The sequence below is a fragment of the Phoenix dactylifera genome, unplaced genomic scaffold, assembly GCF_009389715.1.
Source record: "Phoenix dactylifera cultivar Barhee BC4 unplaced genomic scaffold, palm_55x_up_171113_PBpolish2nd_filt_p 000563F, whole genome shotgun sequence".
Lineage (NCBI taxonomy): Eukaryota > Viridiplantae > Streptophyta > Magnoliopsida > Arecales > Arecaceae > Phoenix > Phoenix dactylifera.
In genome coordinates, this window is record NW_024067968.1 from 104,517 (window position 1) to 125,495 (window position 20,979).

The following is a 20,979-nucleotide window of genomic DNA, read 5'->3' on the forward strand; positions in this document are numbered from 1 at the left end:
GGTCGACCCAACTCACTGTTCATTTGTGCCATTTTTGCAGGAGTGTGCCAAATGATTTCTTGATGTGCCGGGGTCGACCCAATCAACCTTTGGGTCGACTCAATCCACACTTTGCTGCATTCTCAAGGTTAGATTCATTCAAATGAATAAGGTCATGTATCTATTTTTAATTAACCAAATATACTGAGAGTAATGAACTTATAAATGAAGTATCAATTTAACTTATGGCATACTCTAGATAATTGCTTGTTAATCATCAAAATAACACTATCATCCTCAATCTCCCCCTTTTTGATGATTACAAAATAAAGAGTATAAGTCTATTGATACTTGTCTTTAAAATCAGTTTATAAAAGGGATTAAATTGCTGAATTTCAGCTTTTCATATATACTTGTGAAATCTCCCCCTATATCATTCAAATGTTGCCAATTTGACTTTTTGAATTGCTCCCCCTTTCATTTATAATTCATTAGCAATGAAACTTCAAAAATTTGAGATAAACTCTGAGTTTCAGGTTATATATCGGGGTGCGAGAGGTGCGTGCCAAATTCTGAATTTATATGTGCCAAATTCTGAACTTTGATGGAAATTTTTGATTTAGTCAATTTCATTGTTACAAATTGCTCCCCCTTAGATGTATAAGCTTTCTTATATGATTTTCAATTTGTTTGCCCATTTATTTTTCTTTTCTTTATATAACTTTTATCTTTATTTCTCCCCTTTTTGTTATATATCTTTACTTCTCCCAAAATTAATACTCTTTCTTTACTTCTTAAATAAAATACTCTTTCTTTACTTAAATTGAATACTCTTTCTTTTCTTAATACTCTTTCTTTTCTTAAATACTCTTTCTTTTCTTAAATACTCTTTCTTTTCTTCTCCCCCTTTTTGTTATCATCAAAAATATATATATGGGAAAAGATGCAATAAATAATAAACTTCAAACTTCATTGATCAAAATAGGAACATTTTCATACATTCATGTCAAAAACAAAGACAGATACAATGTTCCTTAATCAAGATTTAAAGATACATAAGATAAAAACAAGATACATAGGAGAAAAGCAAGGCTCTAAACAAGATACATGTGAGAACTAGATATCTAGCCTAGGCTCTAAACATAGACGCTAAGATCAGCCTAGGGGGAATCTAATGGCTGGGATCTAGTCCTCATCCTCCTAGCATACGTGGCGAGGGAAGGTCGAGCCTGGTGAGACTGTGTCTGGCGTGGAGCACGACGAGCGAGATGACTCTGTGCCGATATCTCTGACTCAGCAGCCTGTGGCACAGATGGTCCATGTGTCTCTCTCTCTCTCCGAAGTGCTCCTATCTGCTGCCTCAGATCACTGATCTCAGCAGACATGACATCCAACCGTGCGTCCAATCGGCTCGTGAGCCCGTCAGTAATAGTCCTCGCCTGAGCTGTCATGAGCTCTGTCATCCTGCTCCAGAAGTCATCCGTATCTGTCGGAGGAGCGGATGACGATGGTCCAGCCTCTGAGGGTGCAGTAGGATGATCCATAGGCTCCTCATCCTCATCCTCTGGCGCCTCTCCCTCTGGTGCCTCACCCTGAATGCCTGCACCGGTGTGAATCCACTGCCCGTTCACTTTCGCATATCCCATGCGTATGAGTGTCCGTGCAGTGTACGTGTCCGTGTGATGCAGACTCTTGGATGCCTCCTCCTCAAGAGATAAACCATGCTGACGGAAGATCAATGTAAGTATCATACCATAAGGTAGTGATACCCTGTTGCTGCACATCACCTTCCTCATCTGCCTTAATATCATAGCCGGAAGATTTAGAGGAGTCCCCCGAATCATACACTCCATAACTGCTAGATCTCGCTCTGAGATGAGATCAAATCTCCCGGTCTTCGGAAATAAAATCCTATTTATCATATTGAGCAATAACCTCATCTCAGCGGAAAGAGAACTAGCTATTACCTTCTGAGAAAAATCGAAGTTCTCGTTTTCCATGATCAATTGCAGAGCTCTCATTTTGTCTTCTGGCCTCTCCGGAGTGGCTCCTATGCAGGGTAGGTGTAGTAACTCACTCAAGCTCTCCTCGGATACACGGATCCGAACCCCTCGAACTTCCGACACAAGCCCTCCCATACCAGTCTTGAGGAAGGCATAGAACTCTTGTACCAACCCGGGGTAGATGACCACATCTAGGGAGCAAAGATACTCCCAACCTTGTCTTTGGATCCATTCCCAAATCCGAAACCCTTCTTGATTGAAAAAACTCCGAATGGATCCTTCTCCCGGTAGTAACCGGCCTCCCCGCAAATCTTGCAAGGATCACTGAGGGGGAAGGAGGAGGAGGGACCTCCGCACGTGCCTCACGTCTTGGAGACACGGGAGAAGGCTCGGTAGGGTGCCTTTCCTCTTGTTGGACCCGGGTCACTCTTCCGGATCTCTTGGCTACGGCTCGTTTGGGTCCCATTTCTCCAAGATCCTTAGGAAATCTACTGTTTGGAGGAGTTTAGTGGAGATTGGAGAGTGGGGGCTAGTCTTTTCGGAAGAAGACAAAGGGCAAACAGTGCCCTAGATGTGCTCTCGGGCCCCCTTTTAACAGTGGGGTCCCGACGTTGGGTCGACTCAAGATTTTTCTTGGGTCGACTCAACGTTGGGTCGACCCATGTTCTGGGTTGGGTCGACCCAAGTGCAGAAATTTTCTTTTCTCTTCCTTTTTGCTTCAAAAAAGTTTTCCTTGCTTCCAATCCTTATAAACTCTTTATGGAACAATGATACATGAGTAAGAAATCTATAGATAACAAATTTGACTCATGTTTCATGGAATTTTTGAAATTAGAGGAATGTATCATGAGACTACTATCTCCCTTTTATATTTCTTTAATAAAAAGGATCACATATGCCTAATTCCCTCCTGAGCATACAGAATCTATCTTCACTCAATGGTTTGGTAAATATGTCGGCCAATTATTTTTCCATGCATATATGCTCAATACATACATTTCCATTTTGCACATGATTCCTAATAAAATGGTACCTTATTTCTATGTGTTTGGCTTTAGAGTGCTAAACTGAATTTTTAGTGAGATTGATAGCACTAGTATTATCACACTTAATAGGAATATTATCTAGTTTGACTCCATAGTCCTCTAGTTGTTGCTTGAGCCATAATACTTGAGCACAACAACTACCAGCAGCTATGTATTCAGCTTCAGCTGTGGACAGTGCCACTGAGTTCTGCTTCTTACTAAACCATGATACTAAGTTATTTCCTAAGAATTGACATGTGTCACTTGTGCTCTTCCTATCTAACTTGCATCCAGCAAAGTCAGCATCTGAATATGCAAGCAAATCTAGACAGGAGTCTCTCGAGTACCATAATCCAATGGTGGTAGTTCCTCTTAAGTATCTAAGGATTCTCTTAACAGCACTTAAATGTGACTCCTTAGGATCCGATTGGTATCTAGCACATATCCCTACACTAAATACAATGTCGGGTCTACTAGCAGTAAGATAGAGCAAGGATCCAATTAGTCCTCTATAGAGCTTAATATCAACACTTTTCCCTTTTTCATCTTTGTCTAGCTTACTAGTAGGATTCATTGGAGTGCCAATTCCCTTATGATTTTCATTCCCAAACTTCTTCAGTATTTCCTTTGTATACTTAGTTTGATGAATGAAAATGCCTTCTTTGGTTTGTTTGATTTGTAATCCTAGAAAGAAGCTTAGTTCTCCCATCAAACTCATCTCAAATTCTCCATGCATTAAATCAGCGAATTCTTTGCATAGAGTATCATTAGTGGCACCAAAGATTATGTCATCTACATATATTTGTACCACTAATAGATTTTTGTCCTTTCTTTTGATGAATAAAGTTTTATCTACATTTCCTCTACAAAAATCATTTTCAAGCAGAAATTTACTTAGTCGATCATACCAAGCCCTAGGTGCTTGCTTTAATCCATATAATGCCTTATGTAGTTTAAACACATGATTTGGCAATTCATGATTTTCAAATCCTGGAGGTTGTTCTACATATACTTCCTCCTCAATAATACCATTTAAGAATGCACTCTTCACATCCATTTGATATAATTTAAAATCCATGAAACATGCAAATGCCAGAAGCAATCTAATAGCCTCTAATCTAGCTACAGGAGCAAATGTCTCATCAAAATCTATTCCTTCTTCTTGATTGTATCCCTTAGCTACAAGTCTAGCCTTATTCCTTATAACTAATCCATTTTCATCTAATTTATTTCTAAATACCCATTTTGTTCCAATTACTGAATTATGCTTTGGTCTTTCAGTTAATGTCCATACATTACTTCTTTTAAATTGATTTAATTCCTCTTGCATGGCATTTATCTAGTTAGTATCTTTTTCAGCCTCTTCATAAGTTTTAGGTTCTAATTGTGAAACGAAAGCAAGATAATCATTTAAATTTCTAAGAGATGATCGAGTTCTTACCCCTTGAGATGGATCACCAATGATTAAGTCTTTAGGATGTCCATGTGCATACCTCCATTCTTTTGGCACGTCTTGGGGTTGTGGTGGCATGCAATCATCTCCCTTATCTTGATTTGGCACGTCATCAATTTTCAACTTTTCAAAGTCGATAATTCCTGTATCGTCATCAATAGTATTTTCTTTCCTAACAGACTCACTATCAGACTCATCAAATATAATATTGACTGACTCTTCTACTACTAAGGTTCTTTTGTTGAATACTCTGTATGCCTTGCTAGATGTGGAGTATCCTAAGAAGATACCTTCATCTGACTTGGCATCAAATTTACTTAAGTCCTCCTTGCCATTATTTAAGATAAAACATCTACATCCAAACACTTTAAAATATTTTGCAGTTGGTTTCTTATTCTTCCAAAGTTCATAAGGAGTTTTCTTAGTTATAGGTCGTATTAAAACTCGATTTAGAATATGGCAAGAGGTGTTTATAGCTTCAGCCCAAAAGTACTTTGGAAGATTTGACTCGCACAACATTGTGCGTGCCATTTCTGCCAATGTCCTATTTTTTCTTTCAACAACCCCATTTTGTTGAGGCGTTTTAGGTGCTGAAAATTGATGTGATATTCCATTTTTAGTGCAAAATTCCTCGAAGTGTTGATTTTCAAATTCAGTACCATGATCACTTCGAATGGCTACTAAGGTGAGTTTCTTTTCATTTATGATTTTATTATATAGTTTCAAAAATTCTGAAAATGCTTCATTCTTATGTGCCAAAAATGAAACCCATGTATACCTTGAAAAATCATCAACAATAACTAGTCCATATTTCTTTCCTCCTAGACTTGTAGTTCTAGTAGGTCCAAATAAATCCATGTGTATGAGTTCAAATGGTCTAGTTGTTGATACTACATTTTTCGATTTGAAAGATGACTTAGTTTGTTTTTCCAATGAACATGGTCCACATATTTTGTCCTTTTCAAAAATCAATTTTGGCACATCCTTTATTAATTCCTTCTTAACTAGTTTTGATATTAATTCCATACTAGCATGTCCTAATCTTCGATGCCAAAGCCAACTAGTTTCAATTTTCTTTTCTTCATTAGTAATTAAGCATAAACCATTTTTCTTGCCTAACTCATGAAGATCTACTAAGTAAATATTTCTTTGCCTTTGTCCTACAAGTACAATGCTATTATCTTTAGGATTTGTGATTATGCATACAGATGCTTCAAATGTAACTTTAAATCCTTTATCACAAAATTGACTTATGTTAAGAAGGTTATGTTTCAAACCCTTAACTAATAAAACATTTTCTATAAAAATAGATGGAGCAATGAAAATTTTAACCTTTCCAATGATATACCCTTTACCATTGTCTCCATAGGTCACTACTCCACCTTTCTTTGGTTCCAAGGTGACAAATTGATCTTCGTCACCGGTCATGTGTCTTGAACAGCCACTATCAAGATACCATCGTTTTTCCATTTTATCAGCTGCAAGACACACCTGCAATCAAGATCAAGAAGAACCTTTAGGTACCCAAGCTAAGTTGGGTCCTTTAGGGTTAGTACTCCATGTTCCTTTTGGAACCCAAACTTTCTTGAATTTTATCTTTTGATTATTACTTGATCTGTTTTGACTAGACTTTCTAAAATTACATTCATATGCTCTATGTCCTATCTTATTACAACAATAACAAGTAATATTTTCCCTTTTAGCTTTTACAAAAATATTCTTTAAGAGTTTTTGTTTCCTATTTGTTCTATACCCTAAACCGGCCTTATCATATACAGCTTTTTGGCTATCAAGAATCAAGTTTAATTTGGTAGAACTAAGAGTAAATCTATCTACCAAAGATTTATATTTTTCAGCATCTTCTTTTAGCTTGACATTTTCAGCAATTAGATTTTTGGTTTCATTTTCAAGTTTCCTACTTAATGTTTCATAGTTATGAGACAGTTTTATCTTATCTTTAATGAGAGATTGATTTTCTTCTTTTAGAGCTTTATTTTTATTAATTACTTTCTTATGTTCTTCCATGAGTTCTAAGAATGCATCATGCAATTCATCAACAGTAAAATCACAGTCATGTTCAGAATCTACCTCATCGTCATTGGCCATATGACATATTTGGGCCGTGTCTTGATGATCTTCGTCCTCCGAACTTGATTCCTCACTTTCACTCCAATCGGCCATAAAATTCTTCTTTTTCAACTTTCTTGCCATCCACTTCAAATCTGGGCAATCTATCTTATAATGCCCGGGTTTGTTACACTCATAGCAAATGGGAGTCTCCTTTTCTTTTTCCTTATCCTTAACCTTTTCTTTGCTTGAGTTACCTTTAAGAAAGGGTTTCTTTTTATGGAACTTATTCTTACCTCTCATGAATCTTCTGAATTTTCTCCCAAGCACTGCCATCCCTTCTTCATCAATATCTTCATCATCATCTGAATCTTCCGATTCAGTTTGTTGTCTAGGGGTGGTAGTCTTTAGGGCAATGGGTTTTCTTCTCTTGACCTCATCTTCTGAATTTTGCCTCATTATCAACTCATGGGTCATGAGAGATCCTAGGAGCTCCTCTAACTGCAGTGTGTTGAGGTCCTTTGCCTCTTGAATAGCAGTTACCTTGGCCTCCCAATTCCTTGGTAGAGACCTGAGAATTTTACGCACCAAATCAGAGTTAGAATAAGACTTTCCTAAACTTTTAAGCCCATTTATAATATCAGTAAAACGAGTAAACATATCAGTTATGGACTCAGTAGATTCCATTTTAAACAGTTCATACTTGTGTACTAATATGTTTATCTTGGACTCCTTAACTTGATTGGTCCCTTCATGTGTGACCTCAAGTCTATCCCAAATTTTTTTGGCGGTGGTGCAAGTGGATATTCTATTAAATTCATTTACATCTAAAGAGTAGTAAAGTGTATTTACAGCTTTTGTATTTAACTGTGCTAATCTTCTATCACTTTCATTCCAATCTATTTCTGGTTTGGGTATGATAGTGCCATCTATGTTAAGTGTGGGTGTGTGAGGTCCTCTAGTGATGATTTGCCACAGTTCATAGTCCGAAGCTTGAATGAATATCCTCATTCTAGCTTTCCAATATGTGTAGTTTGTGCCATTAAATAGAGGTGGTCTATTTGTGGATTGCCCCTCACTCATTGCACATCCCACTTGGGTTGTCATGATCTTTAACTCTTGATTGTTAGATCAATGAGCACTATTAGAGCACCTCGCTCTGATACCACTTGTTGCCCAAGGTGACAAGCCAAGAGGGGGGGGTGAATTGGTTTCTTCTAAATTTTGGTGCTTTAAACGTTTTCTTAATTAAGTGCGGTGGATGCTTTCTTAAGCTATTTGAGTGAGTTAAACTAACGCAAGAGTAGAAGATGATGCAAGAGTAAATGAAAACACAAGCACAACACAAACACAACAATATATAGTGGTTCGGTGCTCTCCTTAGCACCTACGTCCACTCCCCAAGCGTCCCCTTGGGAATTCACTATAATCTCGCGGATTACAGTTGGATTGTTTTCCGGGCTCACAATCCAAAAACCTTTGTTGGTTTTACGGGCTCACCAACGAACCTATACACTTTGGTTTTTCGGGTTCACCAAAAACCTTTGTTGGTTTTGCGGGCTCACCAACGAACCTTTACACTTTGGTTTTCCGGGTTCACCAAAAATCTTTGTTGGTTTTGCGGGCTCACCAACGAACCTTTACAAAGTGTTTAATAAACAAAAAGAAAAGATTCAAACTCCTAAATGAGCATATGAAACAATATAAGCTACAAGGAAGAGTTAGAAAGTATTTATCGCTTTGAAGTCGCTTTGCTCTTCTTTGTCAAGGATGCTTCACTCTTTAAGGGGGGATGGAGCTCTTGATGCCTCTTTGAATCTGCTCAATCCCTTTCTTTGATTCTTGAATGAAGCTCTTGATGAAGAAGATTAGGGCACTTTTGTATTCTTGGGTACTCTTTGATATTCCACTCAAAAGTTGTTCTCTCTGATGAATAGTGCCCCTTTAAATAGCTTCCCACCTTCTTAGGACAAGCCCCAATGGTTAGATTTGAAAAACTAGCCGTTACTCACCTTGGGAAGGACAAAAAGTATAGTTGCAGAACTAGCCGTTACTGTTCAGCCCGTGTTTGGGTCGGCTCAACCTGTCCTTGGGTCGACCCAACTTTGCCTTGGGTCGACTCAAACATTCCTTGGGTCGACCCTCTCAGTAATTCCAGAGAACCATTTTCTGTCTGTCTTTCTGTCTTGCCTTTGGGTCGACCCTCTCAGGGTTTGGGTCGACTCAAGCTTGGGTCGACTCAACCACTGTTTGGGTCGACCCTCTCAGTAAATCCAGAGAGCATTCTTCAGTTGTGTTTTTGAGGTTCTTCAAGGTTGGGTCGACTCATGCTTACCTTGGGTCGACCCAACTCACTGTTCATTTGTGCCATTTTTGCAGGAGTGTGCCAAATGATTTCTTGATGTGCCGGGGTCGACCCAATCAACCTTTGGGTCGACTCAATCCACACTTTGCTGCATTCTCAAGGTTAGATTCATTCAAATGAACAAGGTCATGTATCTATTTTCAATTAACCAAATATACTGAGAGTAATGAACTTATAAATGAAGTATCAATTTAACTTATGGCATACTCTAGATAATTGCTTGTTAATCATCAAAATAACACTATCATCCTCACATATAGGTGCTGAGTTATAGAGCATTTTTGGAAAAAGTCTATGCTGGGGCACAAAGATGCGCATAAGTGTTGTGGTTGACCCAAGGGGTTGGGATGTCTGCGGGCATTTGAGGATGTCTCATGTGTGTAGTTTGGCATAGTTGCAGAGCAGAGGTATAGAGATGCATGGCAAGACGGCTGCACATTTATATATGTGTCCGAGTGAAAAGACTCAGGAGTGCTGGTCATGGTGTGTGACATGTCGAGGTGTCACATGGGTGTTTGGATTAGGACAACCCTGACCCTATGAAAAATTATCTCCTAGCTACTTTGGGTATGATGTCGAAGGCCTAAACTACCCAAATTTTGAGGACAAAATTTTTTAAAGGAGGAGAGAATGTGAGAATCGGCCTAGTGGGCCTATTCTAGACTGAAGTTGGCAGGGCCAACGGACTTCAATTCAGGACATCAAAAATAAAAGAAGGGATTGGAATAGAGAAACCACGTTCCTCTGCTCGATCCCTTATTCATTGGAAATATGTCTTGGAGGAGCTTCATCTAATCAAACTTTGAACCAGATTACTAGATTTTTGTGAAGTCAAAAAAAAAAAAAAATCAAGTTTATGGGCTGATCATGGATGTTGTACAGCCATTGATGAAATACTAGTGGAATTTCATGTTAGTTATTAAAAGAAAATAGAGGCTCAAATGAGTTCAATCTAAAACAAGAGATTTTGAGAGGGTTGAATATGCTCATGAGTAAGTTAATTTAGAGATCTTTTTATTCATTGGTGCATAATATTCTCGAAAAAGATAGATCAATTTCAATTATCTAATAGAATTGTCAAGGGATTCTAGAGTTGGCTTACCTCAAATCAGATCTAGAATATAATAATTTGGTCATATAATGGTACAAATATTACAATTACCTTGTGGCCTTACTTAGAAAGTAAGGATAAAATCTTTGCTTGGATTTTATTCTTTTAAAAAAAGATCTGGGATCATTAAGAAATTTTGGAGAATATTGATTAGAGTTGCGTAGTGGAAGTATGGTGGAATGTAGGCCATCGCTGTTTTCTTCTTCTCCCTTGGTTTTTTCCAGCCATCGCCGGTTGCAACCCACTACACAGGGTTGTTGCCCTTGCCTCTATCGGACGCCACTGTAGGCCACCGTCCACTAGCCTTTCTGTTGCTTGGTTTGATGTGGAAAGGGAGAGGGAGTCTCCCTTGTTTTGAGGAAGGAGAAGAGAGCCCTCTCTCTCTTCTCTTTCTTCTCTCCCTTTCTCTCTCATCTCTCTACTTTTCTCTAGCTCTCTTCTTTATCTCTCTAGTTGGATCAAAGCATTGTGGAAGAGGGATTCAGGAGACTCGATGGTAGGCCCTTCGTGAACCCTAGTAGAGGGTTCTAGATAGTTGAATTTTAATTTATGATTTTTATTTTAACATTAGACGTGGTCCTATAGGGGAACGATCTTCAGGAGAATGTCGAGCAGGGTTCTTGACACCTCGGTTCCTAAATTGAAGCGTGGACTGAGTTGAGTTTGTCACAAGTAGAAGTAAGAATTTTCAGACATTAATCACCTATATATATAAGCTACTTGTGCATCAATTATTTTGCTTTGTGTGGTATACGATGACTGCTTATTATACATTTATTTATTTCGTATATGTAAATCTTTACGAATGAATATATCTTATATTACTAATTCTAAATTGTGTGGACTTTGGTACTTGCATGCATCAAGTTTTGCAAAAGAGTTTGATCTTGAGTTATATTCACATAACAAGCAAGTAATTGAATTGTTTATCTAAATGATGGGTTGTGGTACTTTACTTTGGACTAGCCTTGTTGTCGATACCTCACCAAGGGCCTGAAACATGCTACTAGTTAATGCCCTGCCACAGGCCGAAAATGTGGTACTATTGATGCCCCACATAGGCCGGAAACGTAGTAATATTGATGCCTCGCCACGGGCCAGAAAATATGGTTGTGGTAGTCCAGAGCTAAGAACCTAAATATTATCGAATCTGATATATGGTAATTTGAGATAATTATTTAATGTAATTTATTGCATTAAAAGATGTCTATTTGCTATGACCATTTTATAATTATGGTATTTAGTGTCATAGAATTTATGTAAGTAAAAAATTATATGACAATCTCTTGTTTATTATTATTATAAAGGTGTCGGTGTGTGGGAATTCTTACTGGTCTAGAAAGAAAGCTTATATCCGTCTATTATATATTTTTTTAGAGTCACAAATTGCGCAGAGTCGGATGGCTCATGCATAGAGATCAAAGTTATTAGTTAGCTTATATTCTAATACGGACAAATACTTAAAAATTTTGTAATTGAACAAGTTGATTATTTTATTATAGTGGTTCTATTTAGTTGGATTATTAGGTTATTAACTATTGATCTAAATTTTTGGAGTTATTAGAAATGGTTCATCTTAGGCCTTGTAGGATGTCTAGGTCCTCGTTTGAGGATTCATATGGCCATATTATATCGTTGATCCCGGTGATGGATTTCGGGGTGACACAAAAAGTAACAAAACCAAGAAAAGAAAACGAGAAAGAAAGATCTCATATCTTTCACAACCACACTGCAGTAAAAAGCATTTATACCATTCATAACATGAAGCTCGGTATACTTTAAACAATACTTTTACAAACACTGACCAATATCAACGGCCTGTCAAGGGAGCAGATTCCGTGGTTGATGCCGAGCAGGCAAACATGTTTAGCAGTGAACTATCTGACATGCCAATATCATCAGAGCCTTCCTTCCCCATAGCTGAAATTTCGGCTTGCCAACCATCTTCAGACATCTCAGGAAGGGGAGCATAGCTTTCCAGTATTCGGATCACCAGCCGCATAGGAGGCCTAGAACTGGAGTTAGGGTGCGAGCAAAGGAGGCCAAGCTTTAGCACCATCTCCATATCTTCGGCAATATATTCATTCCCCAAGTTGGGATCCCTTACCTCCAAAATAGTCCCTGCCTTCCAGCACTCCATAACTTTATCTACCAACACTATCTCTTGTTCTGATGCTCTTGTCTCTATTGGCCTTCTTCCACAATAAAGATTCATGATAATAGAGTCCAATGGTACATGCCAATGGTCGGATAAGGCTAGCACGATAGGGGAAGGCCATGGCCTCCTTCCATTGTGAGGAACTAGGGAAAGGCCCTGGCGACGAGCGCCAGTGGCGGATAGAGATCGAAGACAAAGAAGAAGGCTCAGCTTTTGAAAACAGAGGAAAAACAGGGCTTCCTAGGCACTCTGTCAAAATCTGGAGACTACCGGACGGTCACCAGCCTCTAAAGAAGCCAAAGAAAGGGAGAGAGGATAACTCGAGGGAGGTCGGGCCCTTACCTGGTTTTTTGATGAGAATTGGCTGTGACGATAATGAGAAGGTGATCGACATTCGGCGAGGAAACGAGAGAATTACTGGCGGTAAGCTCCGATGATGGAGACATCAGAGCCTTTCATTTAGATGATGGAGCCATCAGAACCACTAGCTCACATCGCATTAGAGATTAACACCAGTTTGAGTTGGACCCCCAGATTGGGTGCACTCGAGTCTGCGCCATTTCTGCTTTATTGCATTATTAGTTGCTTTTATTATTGATCGAGTTATTTTGGTTAGTTGCTTTTGTTATTGGTCGAGTCAATTTGGTTAGTTGCTTTTGTTATTGGTCGAGTCAATTTGGTTAGTCATTGGGTCAAGTAATTAGATCAATATTGGTAAGTGATTAATTGATATAAAGGTCCAAGTTTGGTAAGTAATCAATTAATTGACTTAATCAATTTCAATTGATTGAATTGATGTAAGGGCTCAAATTTGGTAAGTAGTCAATTGATTAACTTGATGTAAGGCCTATATAAAGGCCACCCTTCTCATGAATTTGGAATTGAATGATTAAATAAAAAAATTCTAATCTCCTTTCTGCTTCTTCCTCCTCCTCTATAACCTCTTTTTTCTACATCTCTATAACTTTTTTTCCTGCATCTCTATAACCTCTTCTTCCTTCTCCATCCATTCTTCTTCCCTTTCTGTCTTCTCCCTGCAGCGTTCCGCCATCATTCGATCTTGGCTGCAACTCCGGTGGGGGGAAGAGAGAGGGCTCAAGAAGCCTCTAAATAGAGGCGTCGCAATCGGAATCCGGAGTTACATTGCATCCAGTGAGATCGGGAGGAGGAAGACTCCCATCGGAAATCCTCTTCCTCAACAGGCACGTATGCGGCACATGCCAATTTCTACTTTTTTTTTTTTTTTTTTGTGGGTTTTGTGCCAAATCCAACTGGGCCGATCAAATAGACCAGGCCCAATTCCCTTAAAGGGCCTGGTTTTACATTATAGCCCTTTATTTGAAGAGAATAATAGATGTTCGTTTAATCTGGAATCTGAGAGCTCATTCTTACTTGAAGGACATGGCAACATTTTTCTTCAGTAACATTAACAGTTATTTTTCCACGAAATATGGACCGGTGCAAGCATTCTCCCAGGCAGTGTTTAACGTAAGCTAAAGAGGCTGAATGACTTGCTCAGAATTACTTGGTGCTCATAGCAGTTTGTGTTCATCTTTAAATGAGAATAAAGGATGAATATGACCAGTTGATTGGATGTTATTTTAGGTCTCTCAGTGAAGTGAGAAGAGAGGAAATGACAAAATATACCACTTACATTCAAATTCCACTAGTTACCTAAATTCAAGAAAATCAACAACCTTCAAAGGGGATTGGCTCTTTGCCGGTGGATGGAACAGTTTACAAGTGAAACTTATGATATTATGATTCTTCTAATTCTTCAGCATGCTCTGGTGATGAAATAGTGATGCCCCTCCCACCCTTGGGCATTTGCGGCAGCGAAAGATCACCATTCAAAAATTGCATCACTTGGCGCATGGTTGGTCTTGCTGCAGGCACAGGATGTGAACAAAGCAATCCAATCTTTAAGATCATTTCCACTTCCCCCAGATGGTAATCACCTCCCAGTCTTGCATCTGTAACCTCTAGAATTACTCCATTCCTCCAACTCTTCCACACCCAGTCCACCAAATGAAGGTCCTGTGAATCTTGTTGCACTATTGGCCTCCTTCCACAGACAACCTCAAGTACGAAAACTCCGAAGGCGAAGACATCAGTGCTCGTAGTTGCCCTGCCTGTTTTAGTGAGCTCTGGAGCTATATAACCGAAAGTTCCCACCACACGAGTGATTTGGGGATCGCTACCATGATCATACAATGTTGATAGTCCAAAGTCTCCCAACTTTCCATTCATTTCACTGTCCAGCAAGACATTGCTTGCTTTTATGTCTCTGTGTACAACAATCTGCTCCCACTCTTCATGCAGGTAGAGCAAACCTGAAGCCACACCTCTGATAATTTTTAGTCTCTGACTCCAGCCAAGTGTCGTTGGGTTGTTTGCGTCGTAGAGGAACTTGTCAAGACTTCCATTGGTCATGAACTCATAGACCAAAAGGACTTCCCCTTTCCTACGGCTATAGCCAAGAAGCTGGACCAAATTGCGGTGACGGAGCTGACTGTTACTCGCAATCTCCCCAACAAACTCCCTCATTCCTTGCTTAGAATCATGAGAAATCCTCTTCACTGCAATTTCAGTTTTAGAGGTGGGCAGCTCGCCTTTGTAAACTCTTCCAAAACCGCCAACACCCAAAAGATTTTTCTCGGGAAAGCCTTTGGTAGCCTTGAATAGTTCTTTATATGAGAATCTATGAGTTCTATTTTCTAGCTCCCACTCTTCAAGAACCTCAGCATATCTTGCCTTTCTTCTTATTATGTAAGCAATACTGCAGGCGGTTATAGTTATGAACACCACTACTCCTAAGGACAGCCAAATTATCAAAGATGATAGGTTTCTTCTATGCTTTTTCAAAGGAAGTGAAGGAAGGCTGGACAGGTTGAGGGCAGCCGCTTGCCCATTCATCTTAAAGCTCCAACCCAGAACATAATGGGATGTTAGAATGGAGCCTGTAGAAGAAGAGAAGCCAATATACATGGTTTCTAAAATTACCGAGGAGAGATTAACGAAAGAAGACAGCAATGGATGGCTTGGTTTTGGCACACTGATGGGGGATATTGTTACATTTAGCTTCTTCTCTGGATTGCTATAATCTACCCACACCTGCATAGGTTCCCCGCTTATAAGGCTGAGTTTCTTAAACTTGTCAATTTTCTCAACGAAATATGATGCCGGCGCGGCGTCTGTCGACCTCAATCCATTGACATCAATTCCGACATGGTTGCTGTCAATATCTCCAAACTCCGGATTAGAGATGGTGTCTAGCTCAACCGCAAGGACATGATTTGATGAATTGCCATTATTGGCAGAGTTGAAGAGACCAAGGTATTGGTTGGGCATAGCCCCAGGGAGCCCCCTGGTCGGAGAGAGCACAAATGCAAGTCCGTGGCCACTCACATCTGGATGTTCGGGGAGTATTGCAAAAACGAAGCAAGTAGAGAAAGAGTAAATATTACCCTCGGAGGTGTTCTTGAAATGCAGTGGCACTTTGTGGAATGCATGTCCTTGCTGATTCCTTGTAGTGTTGGTTAATATCAGGAGACCATTGGGTGTGATCTCTGCTACGCCATCAAGGTACAACTCACTCCTTTGAAATCCATTGTATGTGAATTCATCATATTTGGTTGCTGAGATTCCTGTAAGCAGACATACCACCAAAAGTAAGGATAGTTTTCGATCCATTTGGAGAAGAATGGGGATTTTCTTTTTGAGCAATTCAATGGTTATTTGCCACACATCATGATGTGCAGCCATGGATCTATTCAAACTTGGCGTCCCACAAACGACAGATGAGTTAATTAATTATGGGAGGTGGACATCTCATTGAAGAGTAGAAGTCCTTGGGTGGTTCATCCATCCCCATCCCATTTCACGTTGAAGGATTGTCCAGATTACCGCGTCAGTAGGCAAGACTTGCTTGCAAACGGCAAGTCCGTGTCGACGAAAATGCCAGATCGATCCCTGGGTCTTTCTTTGGCCGACCGCATGCCGTAACTCATTTTAAAATATTCTGATAGATTGAAATATAGTTTATATATATATATATATATATAAATAGAGCCCGCAGAATCAAAAGTTAGAAAATGACAAAGTAATGGAGGAGCGGCTTCTAGTTGGCGCCTCTATTTGCCTTCCGATACACATACACAAGCCTCTCCTTCCGAACGAGTCGATCACCGTTGCTGAGTCTTCCTTGACGAGGATACACTCCGCCCTCAGCACCTGTCTCGCATAAGTGATGCCCTCTCATGTTGCAATGAGCTTCGCCCTTATGACTGTCAAATCGGCGATGCTTCGTGTCACGCCTCCATCTGCGCGAGGCACGTGAGGCACCCAGTGTTCACGTGGGGGCCACATAAGGGGGGAACATGGGGCTCCCCTACCAGATATTGTCCGGTTTCGAGATCCGCATGCGCGCGCACATGCGCCGCTCAGACCCCTCCCCGATTTTATTTTCCACCCAAAACGTGTCTGCAGAATTTGGTGACACCCGCCTCATATACTCAGGCTCTAAAATGAGTCTAATCGATATGGTATATTTCATTCACCCATCATTGGACTAAAGTCGTCCTCGGCTCTGATACCAAATATCACACCTCTGCCTGCGCGGGGCACGTGAGACACCCGGTGCCTATGTGGGGGCCACATGAGGAGGAAACATGGGGCTCCCCTGCCAGATATTGTCCGGTTCTGAAGCCCGCACGCGCGCACACGCGCCGCTCAGACCCCTCATCGATTTTGTTTTCCACCCAAAATGCATCTGTAGAATTTGAAAATATCCGCCTCATATGCTCAGGCTCTAAAACGAGTCTAGACGATGTGAAATCTTTCACTTTGCCCCCAGCAGTGATCAACCTAGAGTTATGGCTTCTGATCACAAAACCAACACATACTTTGTCTCTATCACCTGATGTGCTACCATCAAAGTTCACCTTCAGATGGTCTGGAGGTAGGGGCTTCCAATAGACAAAGGTAATCTTAGGTGCTGTAACAGAAGAGAAGGATTCTAGTATTTCTGCCCATCCTAAATAAAATTGTTGTAACAGAAGAGAAGGATTCTAGATATTTCTGCCCATCCTAAATAAAATTGTTGTAACAGAAGAGAAGGATCCTAAATAAAATTGCTGTGATAGCCTTGGTGATTTCCGCTGCTTGGAGGACTTGAAATGTAGCTTTTTTTTTTTTTTTTTTTTTGCTTAAGCGGGCTTTCATACATCACGGGTACGAATACACCCTAAAGAGTCAGAATACAAAATGTCCCGAAGAGCTCCGGGCATCTCTCTCTCCCCAGCCCATAGGGTGCCTCCAGAGTGGCTCGCAACAAACGCGGCCACCCAATCGGCCGCCCCATTGGCCTCACGATATACATGCATAGCCTGTAGCGTAACACCCTCCCTCACCATTATCCAAATGTCACGAAGTAAAGGATGAGCATCTCCGTGACCGACCGGGCCCCTACGAATCCAGCTAATCACCGTAGCCGAGTCGCCCTCCAGAAGGACCGAACTCGCCCGAAGAACTCGCCGCACATAGGACAAGCCCATCCAGGCCGCTCGCAACTCTGCCCCTGGGACAGAGATATCAAAAATCTGACGGCCCCCTGCTGCCACCACATCCGACCTCGGGCCCCTAACAACAAAACCGGCCCCTCCCCTCCTACCACCGTCCAAGACTGAACCATCAAAATTGACCGTCCAAGACTGAAATGTAGCTTTTGCTTGCAATATAGATGGCCAGATCCATGATAAAACAAGCTAATGATTTAGTCAGGCTTACGGAGCACATGCAATGACTCGAAGACTTTGCTTGCAATATAATTATTTTTTGGAGTTTTTTTTTGCGATGACTGGAAGGGCACATGGGATGACTCGAAGTTTTTGCTTGCAGTATGGTCAGCACTTGGAAAGTAAGGAGGGGACAGAAAGTAATGAAGGGCCCATGCAATTGTTAGAAGGCTTTGGAAAGATGGAAGAGGACAGAAAGTAGTGACTAAAAGTCTTCGCCTGCAATAAACTAGCTAATTATTTAGTCATTTTTAAAGATACCGTACCCATCCTTCTTGCATCTCGGTAGGGCTGTTAACGAGCCGAGCCGAGCCCGAGCCTCCGCAGGCTCGGCTCGGCTCGGCTCGTTTCACCAACTCCCCGGCTCGGGCTCGGGCTCGGGCTCGGTACCGAGCCCAGTATTGGGCTCGGGCTTGGGCTCGTGAAGCTCGTTTGCCCGAGCCCGAGCCCGAGCGGCGAGCCCGAGCCCGAGCCCGAGCCCGCCCCATCCTCATCCTCGTTCCTGTCTCCGTCGACCGTCGGAGAGAAGAACGAGCAGCCGCCAGCCGAGCTCGGTTCCGACGGTTCGTCGGAGAAGAATGAAGGAAGGAAAGAAAGAAAAGAAGAAGAAGAGAAGAAAGAAGGATAGAAAGAAAGAAACAATAAAAAAAAAGAGAAGAATGACTCACCTCGTCGCGTGCGGTAGCCACCGGCTTCGGCCGCGAGCACCGCCGGCACGGGCTTCTGCCGCAGGCACGGCCGAGGACGCCACGGGCGCCGCGGGCTCGGCCGCGGGCGTCGCCGGCCGCGGCCCGACCATCCCGTGCGAGGGACTCCCCTCCTCTGTCGCAGTCTCGCCGCCGTCGCCGGTGGAGGAGTCGGCAAAGAGGGGAAAAGAGAGAGGGAGGAACAGAGAAGAAAGAGGGGGAGGGACAACCCTATCCAGTCTCCGATCGAAACCTCCAGAACCGAGCTCGGCATCGGCGGCGGAGGGAGGCAGCGAGGCATCGGCGGCGGAGGAGGAAGGCGAGAGGGGAGGGGAAGGACACCCGGAGGGGAGGAGGGGAGGGACATCCGGAAGAGGGGAGGGGAGGGACACCGGACACCCGGACGCTTCTGGAGAAACCCAGAAGAAAGATCCGAAAGGAGAAGAGGAAAAAAAAAAAAAGAAAGAGGAGGTGGGACCGTGGGACTGTGGGAGGGAAGGATTAAGTGATTAACGGATTGGGTTTGGGTTAGCGGGCTAAGTCCGAACCCAAACCAATCCAATTCAATTTTGGAGCCCTCTTTTGGGCTCGTTTGGGCTCACGAGCTGCTCGGGCTCGAGCTCGGGCTCGGGCTCAGATTTAAACGGGCCTCATTTTGGGCTCGGGCTCGGGCTCGTTTGACTAACGAGCCGAGCTCGAGCCGGGCTTTTACCGAGCCGGGCCCGAGCCGAGCCCGAGCAGCTCGGCCCGTTGACAGCCCTACATCTCGGAACATGGGTCATTGTTTTTAAGATATTCTCTCTTTCCTTTTGGTGAGGTGACAAGTACATAGCCCTGCTTTGAATTTTCCCTTCTTTCTTTCTTCCTTGTTAGCTGCCATCTCTACCGTGTCATACAAATATCTGGGACGCGCGTCCACAGATATTGGCTTCTCTTGCATGCAGAAGGCAAAACAAAATTAAAAAAAAATCAAAAAAATATTTGTTTTTAGTACGAGAGCAACGGTAGGAAGACAATTAGCTTTTTAAGTGCTTGAGTTTTGTCTACGATGCATGTTTTGTTTCCTCCCTTACCATTTTTTCGGCATCCCCTGTTCCCACATTATATATTTTATATTATATGTAACATACACATACATATACATATACACACACACACACACACACACACACACACACACACATATATATATATATATATATATATATATATATATATATATATATATACACGCATTGTATAGACATATATATATATATATACACACATATATATATATACATATATATATATTTATATTTATATATGCAGGTATATATGTATGTATGTAGGTATGTATGTGGACACATACTCATATATATATATATATATATATATATATATATATATATATATATATATATATATATATATATAGAGAGAGAGAGAGAGAGAGAGAGAGAGAGAGAGAGAGAGATTTGGCTATAATTGAATGGATCTCTACTCAAAAAAAACATAAGAATCTTTGTGTGGCTTCTTCTTAGGATGAAATTCACACTTAATAGGAAGTGATGGCCATAGTGCGCTCTCTGCAATTACTATGAGGAAATGGTGAATCATCTTTTCCTTAGCCACCCCTTATTAATATCTCTAAACATACAATCGGAATCAAAGGGCGGGAACCAACAATGCTCTCTCGTTTAGTGAACCGGAAGCAGAAAATAATTTCTAGGGAACTTCATCTAGTTTGGGATAAGATATTGACGGAATTTGTTGGTGCACTTGGAACTTCTGCATATCTTCCTCAAGATTTCATGTGCAGTGGTGATCCTTCATAAGATGGTCACTCCTTAATTATAGGAAAATTCTGGTTAACACGAGATAGACAGTATTCTAAACAAGTTTTTTTTTCTCTTCTGATATCTCTCTAATTGTATTTCTTTCCTTAAGAAATAAATTAGTTGGGCTTCTAGCCCTCCTCTTCGCTCAACAACACCAGAAACAAAAAGCAGCAAAAAATAAAAAGAAGAATCTCATATCTTTCACCAGGAATAAAAGGGTCTCAGACGGTGAGAATAATCCGATTAAACCATAAGTTCGAGCTGCTCGTCTTCCAATTTTCCCGTATCTGTCCTAAAATGTCAACTTCACGTTCATTTAAATGAAAGAGTAAGGGCAAGCATCAGAGCAAGCAAGCGGAATCTAAATTAAGTATCTATATTTGAATTATCTCATACATCAAGCTGCAGGTGCAGAGGACCTTGAGGTTGACCTCTGCTAGGCAAGCTTTTCTATACTACACTAGAGCAAATTCCTTTCCAACTTAACATTCCAGTTTTTCTTTATCTACTGGATTTC

The 20,979-nt window shown here is 41.1% G+C and overlaps 1 protein-coding gene across 1 annotated transcript; it reads right to left on the reverse strand.

Moving 5' to 3' along the window:
- Nucleotides 1–13,733: 13,733 nt before the first annotated feature.
- LOC120106544 (L-type lectin-domain containing receptor kinase IV.2-like) lies at nt 13,734–15,957 on the reverse strand. The gene has a single exon (XM_039119498.1). The coding sequence runs from the start codon at nt 15,924–15,926 to the stop codon at nt 13,920–13,922; it is 2,007 nt and encodes a 668-aa protein (XP_038975426.1). The 5' UTR covers nt 15,927–15,957; the 3' UTR covers nt 13,734–13,919.
- Between the last annotated feature and the right edge of the window lie 5,022 nt (nt 15,958–20,979).